At 44.9% G+C, this 19,696-nt stretch overlaps 1 protein-coding gene across 1 annotated transcript in view; it reads left to right on the plus strand.

The window, feature by feature from the left end:
- PDGFB (platelet derived growth factor subunit B) overlaps positions 1-7,283 on the plus strand; it is a 32,302-nt gene extending 25,019 nt beyond the window's left edge. The window contains exons 4-7 of the mRNA XM_053721301.1: positions 3,092-3,285; positions 3,760-3,907; positions 4,241-4,400; positions 5,970-7,283. Coding sequence (XP_053577276.1) covers positions 3,092-3,285; positions 3,760-3,907; positions 4,241-4,377 — 479 coding nt within the window. The 3' untranslated portion in view covers positions 4,378-4,400; positions 5,970-7,283. The remainder of the gene's footprint in view (positions 1-3,091; positions 3,286-3,759; positions 3,908-4,240; positions 4,401-5,969) is intronic.
- The last annotated feature ends 12,413 nt before the right edge of the window (positions 7,284-19,696 follow it).

Genomic DNA, 19,696 nt, shown 5'->3' on the forward strand with positions numbered 1-19,696 from the left:
GAGCACTAGAGGGCAGCAGTTTATGTTATCCATTTGCAAGAGCACTAGAGGGCAGCAGTTTATGTTATCCATTTGCAAGAGCACTAGAGGGCAGCAGTTTATGTTATCCATTTGCAAGAGCACTATATGGCAGCAGTTTATGTTATCCATTTGTAAGAGCACTAGAGGGCAGCAGTTTATGTTATCCATTTGCAAGAGCACTAGAGGGCAGCAGTTTATGTTATCCATTTGTAAGAGCACTAGAGGGCAGCAGTTTATGTTATCCATTTGCAAGAGCACTAGAGGGCAGCAGTTTATGTTATCCATTTGCAAGAGCACTAGAGGGCAGCAGTTTATGTTATCCATTTGCAAGAGCACTAGAGGGCAGCAGTTTATGTTATCCATTTGTAAGAGCACTAGAGGGCAGCAGTTTATGTTATCCATTTGCAAGAGCACTAGAGGGCAGCAGTTTATGTTATCCATTTGTAAGAGCACTAGAGGGCAGCAGTTTATGTTATCCATTTGCAAGAGCACTAGAGGGCAGCAGTTTATGTTATCCATTTGTAAGAGCACTATATGGCAGCAGTTTATGTTATTCATTTGCAAGAGCACTAGAGGGCAGCAGTTTATGTTATCCATTTGCAATAGCACTAGAGGGCAGCAGTTTATGTTATCCATTTGCAAGAGCACTAGAGGGCAGCAGTTTATGTTATCCATTTGCAAGAGCACTATATGGCAGCAGTTTATGTTATCCATTTGTAAGAGCACTAGAGGGCAGCAGTTTATGTTATCCATTTGCAAGAGCACTAGAGGGCAGCAGTTTATGTTATCCATTTGTAAGAGCACTAGAGGGCAGCAGTTTATGTTATCCATTTGCAAGAGCACTAGAGGGCAGCAGTTTATGTTATCCATTTGCAAGAGCACTAGAGGGCAGCAGTTTATGTTATCCATTTGCAAGAGCACTAGAGGGCAGCAGTTTATGTTATCCATTTGTAAGAGCACTAGAGGGCAGCAGTTTATGTTATCCATTTGCAAGAGCACTAGAGGGCAGCAGTTTATGTTATCCATTTGTAAGAGCACTAGAGGGCAGCAGTTTATGTTATCCATTTGCAAGAGCACTAGATGGCAGCAGTTTATGTTATCCATTTGCAAGAGCACTAGATGGCAGCAGTTTATGTTATCCATTTGCAAGAGCACTAGAGGGCAGCAGTTTATGTTATCCATTTGCAAGAGCACTAGAGGGCAGCAGTTTATGTTATCCATTTGCAAGAGCACTAGAGGGCAGCAGTTTATGTTATCCATTTGCAAGAGCACTAGAGGGCAGCAGTTTATGTTATCCATTTCCAAGAGCACTAGAGGGCAGCAGTTTATGTTATCCATTTGTAAGAGCACTAGAGGGCAGCAGTTTATGTTATCCATTTGCAAGAGCACTAGAGGGCAGCAGTTTATGTTATCCATTTGTAAGAGCACTAGAGGGCAGCAGTTTATGTTATCCATTTGTAAGAGCACTAGAGGGCGGCAGTTTATGTTATCCATTTGTAAGAGCACTAGAGGGCAGCAGTTTATGTTATCCATTTGTAAGAGCACTAGAGGGCAGCAGTTTATGTTATCCATTTGTAAGAGCACTAGAGGGCAGCAGTTTATGTTATCCATTTGTAAGAGCACTAGAGGGCAGCAGTTTATGTTATCCATTTGTAAGAGCACTAGAGGGCAGCAGTTTATGTTATCCATTTGTAAGAGCACTAGAGGGCAGCAGTTTATGTTATCCATTTGCAAGAGCACTAGAGGGCAGCAGTTTATGTTATCCATTTGTAAGAGCACTAGAGGGCAGCAGTTTATGTTATCCATTTGTAAGAGCACTAGAGGGCAGCAGTTTATGTTATCCATTTGTAAGAGCACTAGAGGGCAGCAGTTTATGTTATCCATTTGCAAGAGCACTAGATGGCAGCAGTTTATGTTATCCATTTGCAAGAGCACTAGATGGCAGCAGTTTATGTTATCCATTTGCAAGAGCACTAGAGGGCAGCAGTTTATGTTATCCATTTGCAAGAGCACTAGAGGGCAGCAGTTTATGTTATCCATTTGCAAGAGCACTAGAGGGCAGCAGTTTATGTTATCCATTTGCAAGAGCACTAGAGGGCAGCAGTTTATGTTATCCATTTCCAAGAGCACTAGAGGGCAGCAGTTTATGTTATCCATTTGTAAGAGCACTAGAGGGCAGCAGTTTATGTTATCCATTTGCAAGAGCACTAGATGGCAGCAGTTTATGTTATCCATTTGCAAGAGCACTAGATGGCAGCAGTTTATGTTATCCATTTGCAAGAGCACTAGAGGGCAGCAGTTTATGTTATCCATTTGTAAGAGCACTAGAGGGCAGCAGTTTATGTTATCCATTTGCAAGAGCACTATATGGCAGCAGTTTATGTTATTCATTTGCAAGAGCACTAGATGGCAGCAGTTTATGTTATCCATTTGCAAGAGCACTAGAGGGCAGCAGTTTATGTTATCCATTTGCAAGAGCACTAGAGGGCAGCAGTTTATGTTATCCATTTGCAAGAGCACTAGAGGGCAGCAGTTTATGTTATCCATTTGCAAGAGCACTATATGGCAGCAGTTTATGTTATTCATTTGCAAGAGCACTAGAGGGCAGCACTATTTCCTGTCACGTAGTGCTCCAGATGCTACCCAGGTATTTTCTTCAACACATAATATCATGGGAACAAAGCAAATTTATCCAATTCACCAAAGAAACATTTTGGGTTTCATGTCCCTTTAAGCAGGATTAATAAAATCTCAAAATGAAGCAAATTATAGTATAACTGACTTGGATATAATGCACCTCTAGTAGAATATCAGTTGTTAAATGCTCTGTCTGAATCACAAAATAAAGGTTTGGATTTCATATCCCTTTAACCTAAGAAGGTAGGGAATTAAGTTAGGTATTTATACAATGTAAACTCAAGTCTAGTGCTTATAATGTAAGTGCTCTTCCACCAATATAATACAACATTATTCCACCGATTCATATTATAAGGTCCCCCTCTCACCCCTGATATAATGTTACTGTACAGCTTTATGTTGATATCATCATACAATTTTGTCCATCATCCAGATGCCGAAATGGCCGTCATTGCAGAATGCAAGACTCGAACAGAAGTATTCGAAATCACGCGGAAGATGGTGGATCCCACCAACGCAAACTTTCTAGTTTGGCCACCATGTGTGGAGGTTCAGCGCTGCTCTGGTTGTTGCAACTCAAGGAATATTAAATGCGTCCCATCTCGTATCCACATACGACATGTCCAGGTGAGATACGAGGTTCCCAGACATTAGTCTCTCTTGATGAATCCGAGCAACCTGTGTAGATTTTAGGGTCAGCTAACCCCTCCTCCCTCTCACCACAAAGGGCCGATATCCAGGAAATTCCTCTGCTTTGGAAACTTAAATGTTTTTTGTGGAAAATTCCTGTCTAGATATTTGTTTGATGGAATATCTTTCAGTGGAAATACCAACTGTGGGCCCAGCAGGCTGATGTCATTTTACCATTGTCATTTACACATTAGTTATTTAAAAGCACTAAAATATATAATAATATTTGTATATTAGGTTTATATTAAAAATAAAAGTTGCGTTTGTAACCGATGAACAAAATATTCCACTATGTGTTAGATAAACAATAAAAGGTGAATGCGTCACAGGTCAGGTTGACGCCATTTGTTAAGCTAATTTCTGCTTTTGGTGAGGAGCTGATTTGTGGCCAATCGTTTTCTTCTTCTCCAGGTGAGAAAGATCATACCGTCTCAGAAAAAGAACACACAGAGGGTGATTATTGCTCTAGAAGATCATTTGGAATGTAAATGTGAATCCGTGCAACCTCCAGTAGCCAGAAGTCACCACCACACCAACCACGAACCCAAGATGGCGTCAGGTAAATTCATGCGTTCTTTGTCACCACATCTTTATCTCTGTTTGTTTTTAGATCACGTTTAAACATTTTCTTTTTATCAGGCAAACTTTTTTTGTTTTTAACTCTCTCCTTTGAATTTAAAACATTCATGGGACAAAACATGGGACAACTTTGTTAACAAAATAAATAAATAAGTTTCACATTAGTAGAATTCAGTGTCCCCACATTTTGTTTAAAGATCTTCAGTATAAAAAATCCAGCGTCCTAAACTGAAGATAATTTCAGTTCTCATTTGCTCAGTCCTGTAATTCAGCCTGGGCTTCCTTACATTCCTGTTATTCTCATCAATTACAGACTTACAGACAACAACTGTAACGCCAACACCTGCCCCAAAAAAACAAGAAAACCCCCTCCGACTTTCCAAAAGGAAAAACCGAAAGTTCAAGCAGGGTAACAGCAAGAAGGAGCTGAAGGACCTTCTGGCCACGTAGTGCCAAGCATCTCCATACAACAGGTGGGCATTTCTGATGCACCTTAAAGGAATATAAAAGTGCAAAAAGAAAGTGGTCTCATGTGTGCACCATTGGTTACATATCACTAACAATACACTACTGGGAGCTAGCTGAACACATTGGGTGAGCCAATGATAAAAGGCATATATGTGTAGCCACCAATCAGTAGCTAGTAAATGTGATCATAAAAAGTCTATTAACATTGCATGCTCTGTCTGATCCATGAAAGTTTCATTTTGACTGTCAAGCAGATGAAAAATGAATTCATTCAGGCACCTCAATATGTTTGGCTATAAATATATCCTGCTGCACATTTTATAACAGTGGGCCCATGCAGCTCAGATCTAGGAGGGCACGCAGCTCAGATCTAGGGGGGCACGCAGCTCAGATCTAGGAGGGCATGCAGCTCAGATCTAGGGGGGCACGCAGCTCAGATCTAGGGGGGCATGCAGCTCAGATCTAGGGGGGCACGCAGCTCAGATCTAGGGGGGCACGCAGCTCAGATCTAGGGGGGCACGCAGCTCAGATCTAGGAGGGTGTGCAGCTCAGATCTAGGAGGGCACGCAGCTCAGATCTAGGAGGGCCCGCAGCTCAGATCTAGAAGGGCGTGCAGCTCATATCTAGGAGGGCGTGCAGCTCATATCTAGGAGGGCATGCAGCTCAGATCTAGGAGGGCGTGCAGCTCAGATCTAGGGGGGCGTGCAGCTCAGATCTAGGAGGGCGTGCAGCTCAGATCTAGGAGGGCACGCAGCTCAGATCTAGGAGGGCCCGCAGCTCAGATCTAGAAGGGCGTGCAGCTCATATCTAGGAGGGCGTGCAGCTCATATCTAGGAGGGCATGCAGCTCAGATCTAGGAGGGCCCGCAGCTCAGATCTAGGGGGGCGTGCAGCTCAGATCTAGGAGGGCCCACAGCTCAGATCTAGGAGGGCACGCAACTCAGATCTAGGAGGGCACGCAGCTCAGATCTAGAAGGGCACACAGCTCAGACCTAGGAGGGCACGCAGCTCAGACCTAGGAGGGCACGCAGCTCAATCTTAGGAGGGCACGCAGCTCAATCCTAGGAGGGCACGCAGCTCAGACCTAGGAGGGAACGCAGCTCAGATCTAGGAGGGCCCGCAGCTCAGATCTAGGAGGGCATACAGCTCAGATCTAGGAGGGCGTACAGCTCAGATCTAGGAGGGCACGCAGCTCAGATCTAGGAGGGCGTACAGCTCAGATCTAGGAGGGCGTGCAGCTCAGATCTAGGAGGGCGTACAGCTCAGATCTAGGAGGGCGTGCAGCTCAGATCTAGGAGGGTGTGCAGCTCAGATCTAGGATGGCGTGCAGCTCAGATCTAAGAAGGTGTGCACTGTGCAGCTCAGACCTAGGAGGGCACGCAGCTCAGACCTAGGAGGGCACACAGCTCAGATCTAGGAGGGCACGGAGCTCAGACCTAGGAGGGCACGCAGCTCAGATCTAGTAGGGCATGGTCTAATCTGGAAGGTGTACTTTTTAATATGGTGCGGTTAGCAAATTGCTAATGCATTTTATGTATACAACATTCTAAAAGATGTATGTTTCTGTCTCCACAGGCAACAGATTGCACTTGGCCCCTATGGGGTCCTCATATACTAAGTTTCATCCTGCTTCAAATGCCTAACTGGGCTCTGGTGCTTTATAGGGGGTATGAAAAAGGACTGTGTCCCCCATACTCTCTCCTGCCCACTACAGCCTTATCTAACCCGGAGGAACTCAGATGCCCGTCAATGTCTTTAAAGTAACTGGAATCTCAAAACCACTAGGCTTGGAACGCTATGCAATGTTATTTTACAGCTATGGGCAAAAAAGCCCAAATCGGAACTCACTGGATATATTTTGAAACTTATTTAATATCTTTTGTATTTTTATATATATAAATATATACATATTTTTGTAAAAAGTTGTTTCTTTTGCTGACGTTGCACATGGCAGGACAGAGACTGAAAAGCAGAGGAGGGGATGGCAGTGCTGTGTGGATTCTCTGTGTGGCTCCAATTTTTTTTTTTTTTAATACACTCCAATGTACCAAATTCATGTTGTATGATCAGAATCGTTTCATGGTTGTCCCAAGTTGGTCCTAAAGGGCAGCACTTAAACCAGGATTTATATCTCATAAATTAATAATATATTTGTTGTCATATACCATGAACATAGGCCACTAGAGATTGTTAAAGGGATATGAAACGCAACGTTTTTTCTTTCATAATTCATTTAGAGCATAGATTTTTTTAACAACTTTCCAATTTGCTTCTGTTATCAATTTGGCTTCATTCTCTTAGAATCCTTTATTAAAGGAGCAGCAATTGGCTACTGGGAGCTAGCTGAGCACATTGGTAGGCCAATAACAAGAGGCATATATGTGCAACCACCAATTAGCAGCTAGCTCCCAGCTCATGATCCTACCTAGGTATGATTTTCAGCAAAGGATACAAAGAAAACTAAGCAAATTGATTATAAAAGTAAATTGAAAAGTTGTATGCTCTGTCTGAATCATGAAGGATACATTTTGGGTTTCATGTCCCTTTAATTAAAAGCTACTGAGGTCAGAACCATATGTATAAGGCAGTTTTCTCCCACAAGTAATAAGCTGCACATTGCTTGTTGGTAGAACACTGCTTAGCAAGTATTGCCTTAATTCTCTCTCATTCTGGTGCTAACTCACAGCTCATTCATGTATCCCTTTACTTATGCGCACAGCTCTGCTGTCATTAAGAATTCAGAATGTTTATTATGTAAAGTAATTTATATTCAGTATTTAAATTGTACAAAAGAGGCATTCTTTAATTTGTATTAAAACCAAAACCAAATTCAATCGTTGTTTTTATATGTTGATTCCAATTAAAACGAAATAAACTGACAAAATATTAGTTTTTTCACTGCCTAAGAGGTGAAACCATATAGCGTTGCTCTTTGCGTTAACACTTTGAGTGCCATGAGAGCTTCAGAGGTTAAAGTGCACATGAACTCCCTTTGATCCTGGGATATCCGTGTATGCAGCAGCATTCTGTGACCTAGGTGATACCTTGGTGACCTCTAACCTCTGCATGTTGCACCTCTGGGTCATTGCAGGTGTTAGATTGGGGGCATTTCACACCTGGGTGTTAGCAATCCCCACCCCCTCTAGAAATATTTCTCTCCTAATTAGAACACTGAATCCATTCTGAGCACGTCTTAGCTTACCAAAGAGCAGACAAATCGTCACAATTACTCCGTACTCAGTGTTTGTATTCTGCATCTCACTATGGGCCTGACTGTCACAAAGAAACCATCATGGAGAGAAATCTCCCCAAATCTTTGGGGGCCTTTTTTAAGCGTTATTTTGCTATCTAGGTTTATCTCCTTCACATCCAGAACTGTGTATAGAGATATAAACAACTCTCAAGAAAAAAATAGCTTTTTAAAAAGTCTTTGAGGGACCTTGTGGTACTGATGATATGTTGTGTGTATCTACATGTGTGTGTATGTGTGCATGTATATACATGTGTAGTGTATGTGTGTATGTATATACATGTGTAGTGTATGTGTGTGTGTATATACATGTGTAGTGTATGTGTGTGTATGTGTGCATGTATATACATGTGTAGTGTATGTTTGTGTATGTGTGCGTGTATATACATGTGTAGTGTATGTTTGTGTATGTGTGCGTGTATATACATGTGTAGTGTATGTGTGTGTATGTGTGCGTGTATATACATGTGTAGTGTATGTGTGTGTATGTGTGCGTGTATATACATGTGTAGTGTATGTGTGCATGTATATACATGTGTAGTGTATGTTTGTGTATGTGTGCATGTATATACATGTGTAGTGTATGTTTGTGTATGTGTGCGTGTATATACATGTGTAGTGTATGTGTGTGTATGTGTGCGTGTATATACATGTGTAGTGTATGTGTGTGTATGTGTGCGTGTATATACATGTGTATGTGTGTGTATGTGTGCATGTATGTACATGTGTAGTGTATGTTTGTGTATGTGTGCATGTATATACATGTGTAGTGTATGTTTGTGTGTGTGTATATACATGTGTAGTGTATGTTTGTGTATGTGTGCATGTATATACATGTGTAGTGTATGTTTGTGTATGTGTGCATTTAGTGCATGCGTGCGTGTAGTGTTTATATATGTGGATGTGTATATACATGTGTTTGTAGTGTATGTTTGTATATGTGTGTGTGTAGTGTGTATATGTGTGTATGTGTATATACGTGTGTGTAGTGTATGTTTCATTGATTATGTGTGCGTGTAGTGTGTATATGTTTGTATGTATATATGTGCATGTGTATTTACATGTGTGTGTAATGTATGTTTGTGTATGTGTGTAGTGTGTGTATATGTGTGCATGTGTATATACATTTGTGTAGTGTATGTTTGTTTATGTGTCCGTGTAGTATATGTTTCATCTATTATGTGTATGTTTAGTGTGTATATGTGTGTATGTATATATGTGCGTGTGTATTTACATGTGTGTATATACATGTGTAGTGTATGTTTGTGTATGTGTAGTGTGTATATGTGTGTATTTATATATATGTGTGTGTGTGTATATATATGTGTAGTGTATGTTTGTGTATGTGTGCGTGTAGTGTGTATACGTGTGTGTGTAGTGTGTTTATGTGAGTGTTTGTATATATGTGCATATGTATTTACATGTGTTTGTAGTGTATGTGTGCGTGTAGTGTGTATATACATGTGTGTGTAGTGTATGTTTGTATATGTGTGTGTATGTACATGAGTGTGTTGTGTGTATATGTGTGTGTATGTATATATGTGCATGTGTATTTACATGTGTGTATATACATGTGTGTGTAGTGTATGTTTGTGTAGTGTGTATATGTGTGCATGTGTATATACCTGTGTGTGTAGTGTATGTTTAATCGATTATGTGTGCATGTAGTGTGTATGTATAAATGTGTATGTGTATATACTGTACATGTGTGTAGTGTGGGTATGTGTAGTGTATGTTTGTGTATGTGCGCATCTGTATATATGTATGTTTAGTGTGTATATGTGTGTGTATGTATATATGTATATATGTATATGTGTGTATATATATATATATATATATATATATATATATATATATATATATGTGTGTGTATATATACACATTTGTACACTTTATTAGGTACACCATTTAAATTGCTTGGTAACACAAATTACTAATCAGCCATTTACATGGCAGCAACTCAATGCATTTAGTTATCTAGACGTGGTGAAGATGACTTGCTGAAGTTCAAACCGAGCATCAGAATGGGGAAGAAATGGGATTTAAGTGACTTTGAACATGGCATGGTTGTTTGTGCCAGATGGGCTGGTCTGAGTAATTAAAAAACTGCTGATCTACTGGGATTTTCACTCACAACCTCTTTCACTCACAACAAATCTCTAGGGTTTACAGAGAGTAGAGAATGGTCCGAAAAAGAGAAAATATCCAGTAAGTGGCAGTTATGTGGACAACAATGCCTTGTTGATGTCAGAGGTCAGAGGAGAATAGGTAGACTGATTCAAGATAAAAGAAAGGCAACAGTAACTCAAATAACCACTCATTACAACCAAGGTATGCAGAATACCATCTCTGAATGCACAACACGTTGAACCTTAAAGCAGATGGGCTACAGCAGCAGAAGACCACACCGGGTGCCACTTCTGTCAGCAAAAAACAGGAAACTGAGGCTACAATTCGCACAGGCTCACCAAAATTGGACAATAGAAGATTGGAAAAACATTGCCCGGCCTGATGAGTCTCGATTTCAGCTGCGACATTCCGATGGTAGGTTCAGAATTTGGCGTTAACAACATGAAAGCATGGATAGATCCTGCCTTGTATCAACGGTTCAGGCTGTTAGTAGGGGTTTTAATAGTGTGGGGGATATTTTCTTGGCACCTTTGGGCCCCTTAGTACAAATTGAGAATTGTTTAAATGCCACGGCCTACCTGAGTATTGTTGCTGACCATGTCCATCCCTTTATGACTACAGTGTACCCATCTTTTGATAGCTACTTCCATCATGTTCAAGAAACCAGTTTGAGATGATTTGAGCTTTGTGACATGGTGCATTATCCTATGCACCATGTCACAAAGCTCAAATCATCTCAAACTGGTTTCTTGAACATGACAATGAGTTCACTGTACTTTAATGGCCTCCACAGTCACCAGATCTCAATCCAATAGAGTACCTTTGGTATGTGGTGGAACAGGAGATTTGCATCATGGATGTACAGCCAACAAATCTGCAGCAACTGCTTGAAGCTATCATGTCAATATGGACCAAATTCTCTGATGAATGTTTCCAACACCTTGTTGAATCTATGCCACGAAGAATTAAGGCAGTTCTGAAGGCAAAAGGGGGTCCAACCCGGTACTAGCAAAGTGTACCTAATAAAGTGGTTGGTGAGTGTATATGCGAGTGTAGCGTGTGCCACTGAATTTCCTTTTGTGTGTGATGTGTGTACTCTGTGTGTGTTTAATGTGTGTACTCTGTGTATATGTGTAGTAAGTGTGTATGTGTGTGCATATATGTGTCTGTTTATATATCTGTGCATGTGAAGTGTGTGCCTTTAAATTCACTTTTATTTGTTTGGTAAAAATGTATATGTATGTATGTGTGTTTATGTGTATGTATGTGTAGTGTTTGTGTGTGTTGTGTTTGTGTATATATGTGTATGTGTGTTTTTAGTGTGTGTATTTGTGTGTGTATATATATATATATATATATATATATATGTATGTATAGTGTTTGTATTTGTGTATAAATGTGTTTATATGTGTAAGTGTGTTTATGTATGTAGTTGTCAGGCCTCCCAGGACATCCTCACACTTACAGTAGGTTGGTTGCTTTACCACAGCCGGGGCCACAATGCTGGTGAGACCACTATCAGGGGACATTCTGCTGCTGAGGGATCAAATGCTGTCAGAGCCAGGGGCCGCCCTAAGTGTTGTCGGCTTAGTGTGGCTGGCTGTGCTCCTTGTCTTCTGTCTTGTATGGTATGTGCACTGTTTTAGCGTTTTTATTACCTGGCTACCTGGAAGTCACCCTTGCCTTGTTCCTGGTGTCAAGCCTAAATCATGTAACTTTTCTATTCCCATTATATGATAACCAAGCCAAGATGGATCCAGCAGAGATGGCGAACATTATTACTACTCTGTCTCAGCAGCCTTCTACTCTGGCACATACTATGCAGGATCTACAAACCTCTCAGTTCAATTTATTGCAACATGTGGTAAGTTTACAGGCTCAGACACAGACTGTTACTGTTTCCCCATATAGAAGTTTTGCTCCCATCTCTGATTCAGCTGAAGGGGTTAACTTGACAATCGCTTCTGGCCTTCAGCATTCCAGTTGCCCACCTCAAACAGAACCTAATCTTCCCTTGCCGGAGAAGTTTAACAGGGACATTAAACAGGCCCCTCTCTTTCATTGCTGCTGCGAAATTCCTGTTCTTTGTAAGTCTGTGAATTATTCTACCTGATTTGTTAAAAATTTGTTCTGCTATTAGTAGGAGAACCTCAGAGTTGGGCACAATGATTTAATTAAAACAATGAGATTCTCAATACCTGGGACTCTTTTGTTTTTGCTATGATCATTTTTTATGATGATCCCCATCTCATTTATTCTGCTCAATCTGCTCTAGATGGAGGGTTAGCTATCTGACGTTTGCTGCATTTCCAGTGATATAGAGTGGCATGCACCTGCCCTTCTTGACCAATTCCACCTACTCTGCAAAAGACCTCAGGAGGGGCTTGCTCCTCAAATTTCAGGGTTTTCTCATGCACTTCCTGTTGTTGTGGCTGCTGAACCTAGTCCTCAGGAAGAACCCATGTAGTATGGAGCTCTGAATGCTCCAAACAGAGAGACCTTACTCTGTTCTTTTACTGTGGAGAGGTCATCTTCTTCATCACTGTCCTGTAAGACCCAAGAGAACTTCCAAGGAAGGTAACTAAGCTTCTACAGATGTTTTCCTGAATACGTCATCATTCCTAGTGGTCTCTTACTTATCAATCCCTCTTTTATTGCAGTTTTCAACAAAAATAATTAAAGTGGAAGCTATAATTGATTCAGGTGCAAGTGGCTGTTTTATTATTTCTACTCTAGAAAGCAATATTGTGTTGCCACTACAGTCAAGAACCAAATGTTTGTTGCTGACGGTAGCCCTATGAGTGGAGGACCTGTTACTCAAGAGACTTTACCATTATCTTTTTAAGTGCTGGTCATACAGAGACTTTGCAGTTTGAGTATGCGGCTTTACCTTTATTTCAATTGATTTTGGGACTGTCTTGGCTTAAGCTGCATAATCCAGTAATAAACTGAGAGACTAGAAGTATTTAATTTGTTTCTGGTGCAGACTTGCTCCCTCCAAGATGACCATAAAATTGCCCAAATTATCTGGTTCCATGTACTCCTATTCCTTATGGATGAATCTTTATTTTGTCTGGCCCAGAATTGTAGCATTTGAAGTAGTACATTGAAGAAAATGTATACCTTCCACTTCACCTGCTGGCACTGGTATCTTCTTGTTGAAAAGACAGATTGGGTCTGCGGCCTTGTGTAAATTACAGAGTTTTCAATAGTATAACTATTCTTAATCGTTACCCTTTGCCTTTGATTATAGAGATGATAGACAGGATTAAAGGAGTACCAGCATTCACCAAGATTTATTTAAGAGGTGCCTTCAATTTAGTACGAATTAGGTAAGGTGATCAGTGCATGGCCGCCTTTCTCACCTGCTATGGACACTTTGAATATCTACTGATGATGCCATTTGGATTCTATAATGCACCTGCTACCTTCCAGCACTTTCTAAATTATATTTTCAGAGACCTACTGGATACCTACATTATGATTTACTTGGATGACATTTTAATTTTCTTCCCTTCATTGGAAGTTCATATAACTCATGTCTGTTCAGTTTTCTTAAGATTAAGGAAAAATTTACTTTTTGCCAAGTTGTTTATTGGTTTTGCAAATTTTCATAGACATTTTGTTAGAAAATGTTCTGAGGTCTGTGCCCCAATTACCCATCTTACTCAGTCAGGATAGTTTTGCTTGGACTTCTGAAGCTCAGAGGGCTTTTTGACTGAAGACTATGATTACTTCTGCTCCTATCCTCATTCAGTCAGATGTTCTGAGACTGTTCTTCTTTTAAAATTACCGCTTGTGCCCATGACCGACAGGGTCAGTAACTCCATTCGGCTTGTGATTGGAGAATTACAGTGATGATGTGACACAAGTTGGACACCTATAAACAGGAGTATAGCTGCGTCATCCTCTTGAAAAAGCGCCGCTATGACAGAGAAACGTGTTGAGGTATTTCCTACCTGGCTTCTGTATAAACTTTTGTTTAAAAGCTGAGCGGTACTGTTTGCAAACTTTCTGAGCTTCAGTACTGTTGTATTGGTACCAGGGATCCCGGAAGAATATCACTAAGACCGGAGTCTGAGGTGCAGAGAGGCAGACACCAGCAGCCGGTGACAGTAGTAGATCTTCCTGACTTTTGGGATATCTTGTGAGTGTCTGCCTATTATAGGGACCTCTTTTTAATCAATTTTAACGTAAGAAGTAGCTGTGCTTCTGTTCTTATATTTCAGTACCTTGCATCTAAGCCTCTGCAGGCTGCCCCCTTATCTCAGGCCAGGTTTTCATTGTAGCTGAACTAGAGCACAGGTGACATAATCAGCTGATCAGTAACCATGGTTACTAACCTGCTCTCACCCATCAGCTGATTATTTCACCTGTGCTCTAGTTCAGCTATAATGAAAACCTGGCCTGTTGGGGGTACTTGAGGACCTTAGTTGAAAAACAATTATCTATAGGCACACATGAACTAGTACTGTCTGGCTGTGAAACATTAATAAAATGCACCAAGATACGAGGCAGCTTGCAATAATATATTGGTTGTGCAAAGCTGGGGAATGGGTAGTAAAGGCGTTATCTATCTTTTTAAACAATAAAAATAATCAAGTAGACTGCACCTTTAATATTCATGCCCCAAGATTGATAAGGTTTCATAATCAGTGTGGCACTCTGTGTATTAAAAGGGTATTAAACTCATTGCACCCCAAAAGAATACAGTATGCAGAATTGAGTATTAAGCAATTTTATTAAACGTTTTGTTTGGTTGTTATTATAGACAAATTCATTACTCCATTGTTCATAGTTCTTGTGCTGCTATTTTAACCTCCTACCATCAGGTGGCGATTGTTATGATCTCAGCCACAGTAACTATTTGTTACCATGAAAACACCTCAGTGGTTCAGTAATCCTATAACAAGCACTGAATACAGTAAAGAAACATAGCACCAGAGTAAAGCAGAGTTATTTATCTGTTTCAGATGAAAATCACAAAATAAAATGTGTTGCACCAGAACAAGCTCCGTCCTCTTTATTCTAAAATTGCAACATCAGCATCCTTCATATACTTGTCCTGTCCGCTCCCTCAGGTTGTGGTTTGGGAGGGGGCTATGTTAGGCCTCCTGGCGTGGCATTGTGCTTGAGCAGCAGGGGCTGCGCTGCAGGTGAGGACACTGTCAGGAGGCGCGCTGCCGCTGAGGATCTGATGATGCCAGAGCTAGGGGTCTCGCAAAATGATGTCGGCTTAATACGGCTGTCTCTCTGGATGTCTTGTCTTCTGCCTTGTATGTAGGGTTGCCACCCGCCACAGTTTCACCGGGACAGTCCCAGTCTGATGCTCTGTGTCCCGTGTCCCGGAACTACCCTGAGCGCTTCCCTGGCGCAGCAAGCAGCAGTGAGCACAGACTTTACAAAAATTAGCTGGCCAGAGGAGCGCTTAGACCGGGGTTACTAAAAAAAAAAAACGGGTAGGTGGAGTCGGGAGGAGAGATGGAGGATGGTGTGGGACAGTGGGAGGGGGGAAGAGGGTCGAGGAGGGGAGTCATGACGTCACATACCTGATGAGAGCGGATAGGAGGAAGAGAGGGCAGGTGTTGTGGGTGCGGTGGCCACGGGCTGCATGCTGAAACATGGCCAGTTACCTTTGTGGTTCCACCACCTCCGTCTGTAGGTCCTCTGCAGCAGCAGCAGCCTTTAGAAAGAATCCCGGCCCTAAGCCAACAAGTGCAGTGCAGCCACAGAGAAACTGGAAGTGGAAGGCCCTCTAGTGGGCCTGTAGCAAAATTAAGGGATAGCTGACTTGAAGTCTGGAGGGTTCTAGAAGTGTGTGTATGCTACAATTTTGCAAATGTGTGGGAGGGTGTACCTCTTGCCTTTATAGGGTCCTGTTCCAGTGGATTCGGCCTCTTCCTGCCTCCAGACTTCGAGGAGAACTTTCTTCAGTGCTGAATATCTTGAACTTCAGGCCTCAGTAATCATGAAGCGTGCCAGGCGTACTTCTTTGCCTCCCAGGAGGTACAGGGATGCGGCGGTGGAGCCTTCAAGAAGGAAGAGGCCTGCAGGAGGAAATGAGACATCAGACCTGGAAGATGTGGTACCCCCTACCCCCCAAGCTAGGGTTCCCAGTGGGCCCTCCATTGCAGCTAGACAGAGGGTTAGGAGGGAGCTGAGCTACACCCCTACAAGCAGGGCGGGGGCCAGGGCGGGCACCAGGGCTAGGGGAAGAGGAGCAGGGAGAGCGGTTCCCAGGGATAGTTCTGCCCAGGTTTCTGCTAGGGCTGGGCCTGATGCGGGGGAAGCCGGGGAGCATGGCGCAGACATGGGGGCCCTTATGCAGCAGCTGCCGGCGCTCCCGCCGGGTGCTCTGGCCACTGTCTTGGCCCTCGCTCAGTCTCTGGCCTCAGGCCGGGGGCCGGGCGGCGTGTAGCAGGGCCTGGATGGTGCCGGAGGGTCCGGTGTTAGTGCCGGTGGTTTCCGTGGCCGGGCGGGCTTTGGGCCTTCTGGTGGTGCAGGGCGTGGCCACGCCCCTGCACGTAACGTGCGTCGCGTCTCCTCCCCCTCTGACGGATCTTCTTCTGGGGAGGAGCGCGGTCGCACGCGAGTACAACGCCGCCCTGCAGGACGACCGGAGGAGCCTACCGGAGCAGCCCCTAGTAAGTTGGGGAGACTCCGGGCGGTGACGACGGTCGCAGGGGGCAGGGGGGCGGGCACGGGCAGGTTGTGAGTGCGGCTGTGTGCGGGGAGCATAGGCGGCAGGTGCAAGGCACGCAGGCGGGCGGCTCAAGTGTTAGAGGCGCAGATGACGCCATCACTGCAGCTGGGGACTTCCAGGCTCAGGGTCACAGGCAACAGGTTAGACCTCCAATAGAAGCGGAGGTGGTGGTGCTGAGGGGTAGTGGCTCGAATGGTGCTGTTACCGCTATGAACAGGGATCCTATCATTACTGATCAACCCCAGAGAGAGGAGCAATGCGTGAGGGTTTGCAGGGGACAAGGAATAGGCACAAATGATGCCTCTAACTTTCAGGAAACGGTCTGTCCGCCTCAGCCTCCTTTGCAGCAGAGGGAGCAGATGCAAGCTCCTGGCAGGGGCCAGGAGACAGCCAATAGACAGGGCAATGCTAATGTGAATCATGGGTCAGGGTGCTAGGGTGGACAAAGGTGACTCTCTGTAGGGCCAGTTGAGGGGTGTGAATGTATGTGTGGACAGTGCGCAGATCGCTGATGAAGTACAGCGTGAGGTGAGAGAATGCGTTAGTCAGGCATTAGGTGTTCAGGAGGACTTGATTAGAAGGGCTGTGGCTGCAGCACTTGGGGTGCAGGAGAGGGCTAGGGGTGGCGAAAAGGAGGGTGCGGACCCTTCTGGGGCCCTCTTCGTCGCTCAGAGTACTCCCCAGTCTGTTTTGTCTCCTCAGGTGTCATCTGTTGCAGAGCAAAGAATGAAGGCTGGTACAAGCAGCCAGTGCACGGCGAATGGAGGAGCACCCGAAGAGGCGGGGGAGGGAGTGCTGGAAATTCCAGGATAAGCAGTGTGACAGGGGAGCGAATTGCTCCTTTCGTCACATCTGCAAGTTTTGCAGCGGACCTCACCTGGGTTCAGAATGCACGAGAGAAGGGAATCCGGTGCACTCACCCAGATTAGTAGAGGGGGGCCTGGTGGCAAGGGCCCCAACTCCACTTAAGTACGAGAAGATGGCGCCGTGGCTGGCGCTATACCCTGACAGTGAGGCAGCGGCAGTCCTGTCGTCAGGGTTGAGGGTGGTGTTTAGGATACCGGTAACTTCACAAGTAACCGGGTCCTCTGTCCACCGTAACCTAAAGTCAGCTTATGAGTTCCCGCACGTAGTGAGGGAAAAGTTGGCTAAGGAACTGAGGCTGGGGAGGGTGGTCGGCCCATTTCGGGAGCGGCCAATCGCGGATCTAGTAGTCTCTCCACTGGGAGTAGTTCCCAAGCGGGAGAAGGGGAAGTACAGGCTTATTCATCACCTGTCGTATCCCAAAGGGGCGTCAGTGAACGACGCGATAGATCCGGACCTCAGCTCTGTACACTATCAGTCCTTTGACGAGGCACTGGAGGTGGTTCGCTCTCAGGGTCGCGGGGCCTTGATGGCCAAGCTGGACATTGAGTCCGCTTTCCGCTTGCTCCCGCTTCATCCTTCCTCATTCCGGCTGATGGGGATGAAGTTCGAGGGTGAATTCTTTGTTGACAGGTGTTTGCCCATGGGCTGCTCCTTGTCATGTGCCCTTTTTGAATGCTTCAGCTCCTTCCTGCACTGAGTGGTGCAGAGGGCGTCTGGGGGCGGGGCCGTGGCCCACTACCTGGATGATTTCCTGCTGGTAGGGGGTCCAGATACTGACGAATGTGCTGGGTTGATGTGGGTGATGCAGGATGTTACAGCCGAGTTTGGGGTTCCGCTCGCACACGAGAAAACGCAGGGACCATGTACCTGCCTGACGTTCCTAGGCATAGAGATTGACACTGTTGCATCCCTATGCAGGCTCCCAAAAGATAAAGTCGACCGCCTCCTTGGGGCGGTTCAATCAGCATGTCGCGCAGAGCACATCTCCATTAAGGAGCTGCAATCTCTTCTGGGATTGCTTAACTTTGCAGGGAGGGTGATCCCCATGGGGGAGGTCTTCAACCGCAGGTTAGAAGCTCAATTGAAAGGGCCTCGGACGCATAGTCAGAGGCGCCGGGTGACGGAGGAGATGAGGGACGACCTAAGAGTTTGGGAAAGGTTCCTGGTTCATTTTAATGGGGTCTGCCTCTGGAGAGACGGACCCATTTCCAATCAAGCCCTGCATCTGTTCACGGATGCTGCGGGCGGGTTGGGCTATGGAGCCTATTTGGACGGAGACTGGAGTGCGGAGCCATGGCCAGACGGCTGGATTACCGCGGGCCTCACGCGTAACCTAGCATTGCTCGAACTCTTCCCTATTGTCGTAGCAGTAGAACTATGGGGAGAGAGGCTGTCCAATCGGTCAGTAATCTTCTGGTCAGACAATATGAGCGTGGTGTACGCCTTAAACAGGTTGTCAGCAGCCTAGCCGGTGGTGGTGACCTACCTCTGGCACCTGGTCTTGCGGTGTTTGCAGCTTAATGTTCGCTTCACAGCACGGCACGTCCCCGGGGTAAGCAACGTGATAGCAGATGCCCTTTCAAGATTTCAATGGGATCAGTTTAGAAGGGTGGCCCAGAGGGCAGCGGCTGAGGGTCTAACATGCCCTCTTTTCCTTTGGCAGCTGGCGGAGGTTGGGAGACCATCCTCCCCCTGATCAGAGCATCGCTGGCTCCTAAGACGTGGGCGGCGTACTCGTCGCATTGGAGGGCGTGGGAGCGCTTCAGCGAGCAGAAGGGTTTCTTGTTGTGTCAGGCGTCTCAGGTACACGTTCTGGAATGGCTAGCGTGCTTGAAGCTTGAGGGTGTGTCCAGATTGTCAGCTCTGAGCAGGTTAGTGGCATTGTCGTTTTTCAGCAAAGCTTTAGGTTTCGGGGACTATACGGGTACTTTCCTAGTAAGGCAGATCTTGAAGGGATGGGGCCGGATGGCCCCACCCGCAAAGGATCGGAGGGAGCCAATCACGACAGAAAGATTGCGCTCACTGGTAGTAAATCTGGGGGCAGTGTGCAGTTCAGCCTACGAGGCGGTCTTGTTTCGGGCTGCTTTCGCGCTGGCATTTGCGGGGGCGCTGAGGATAGGCGAAGTGGTCGCCTCCTCTACGAAAGGGGAGGTAGGCGGCATCAAAGTGGGGCATGTAAGGGCCTCGGATGATTGCGTGCTACTGCTCATTCCCAGATCCAAAACGGATCAGGATGGAAAAGGGGCTTGGTTGCCTTTAGCCAGGCACGAATGCCCGGAATGCTGCCCGGTATCGAGCGTGGCGGATTATTGCCGTGTACGGCCGGGCGGAGGGCTGCAGTTTCTCGTGCAT

Source organism: Bombina bombina, chromosome 7, assembly GCF_027579735.1.
Source record: "Bombina bombina isolate aBomBom1 chromosome 7, aBomBom1.pri, whole genome shotgun sequence".
In the NCBI taxonomy this organism is placed as follows: domain Eukaryota; kingdom Metazoa; phylum Chordata; class Amphibia; order Anura; family Bombinatoridae; genus Bombina; species Bombina bombina.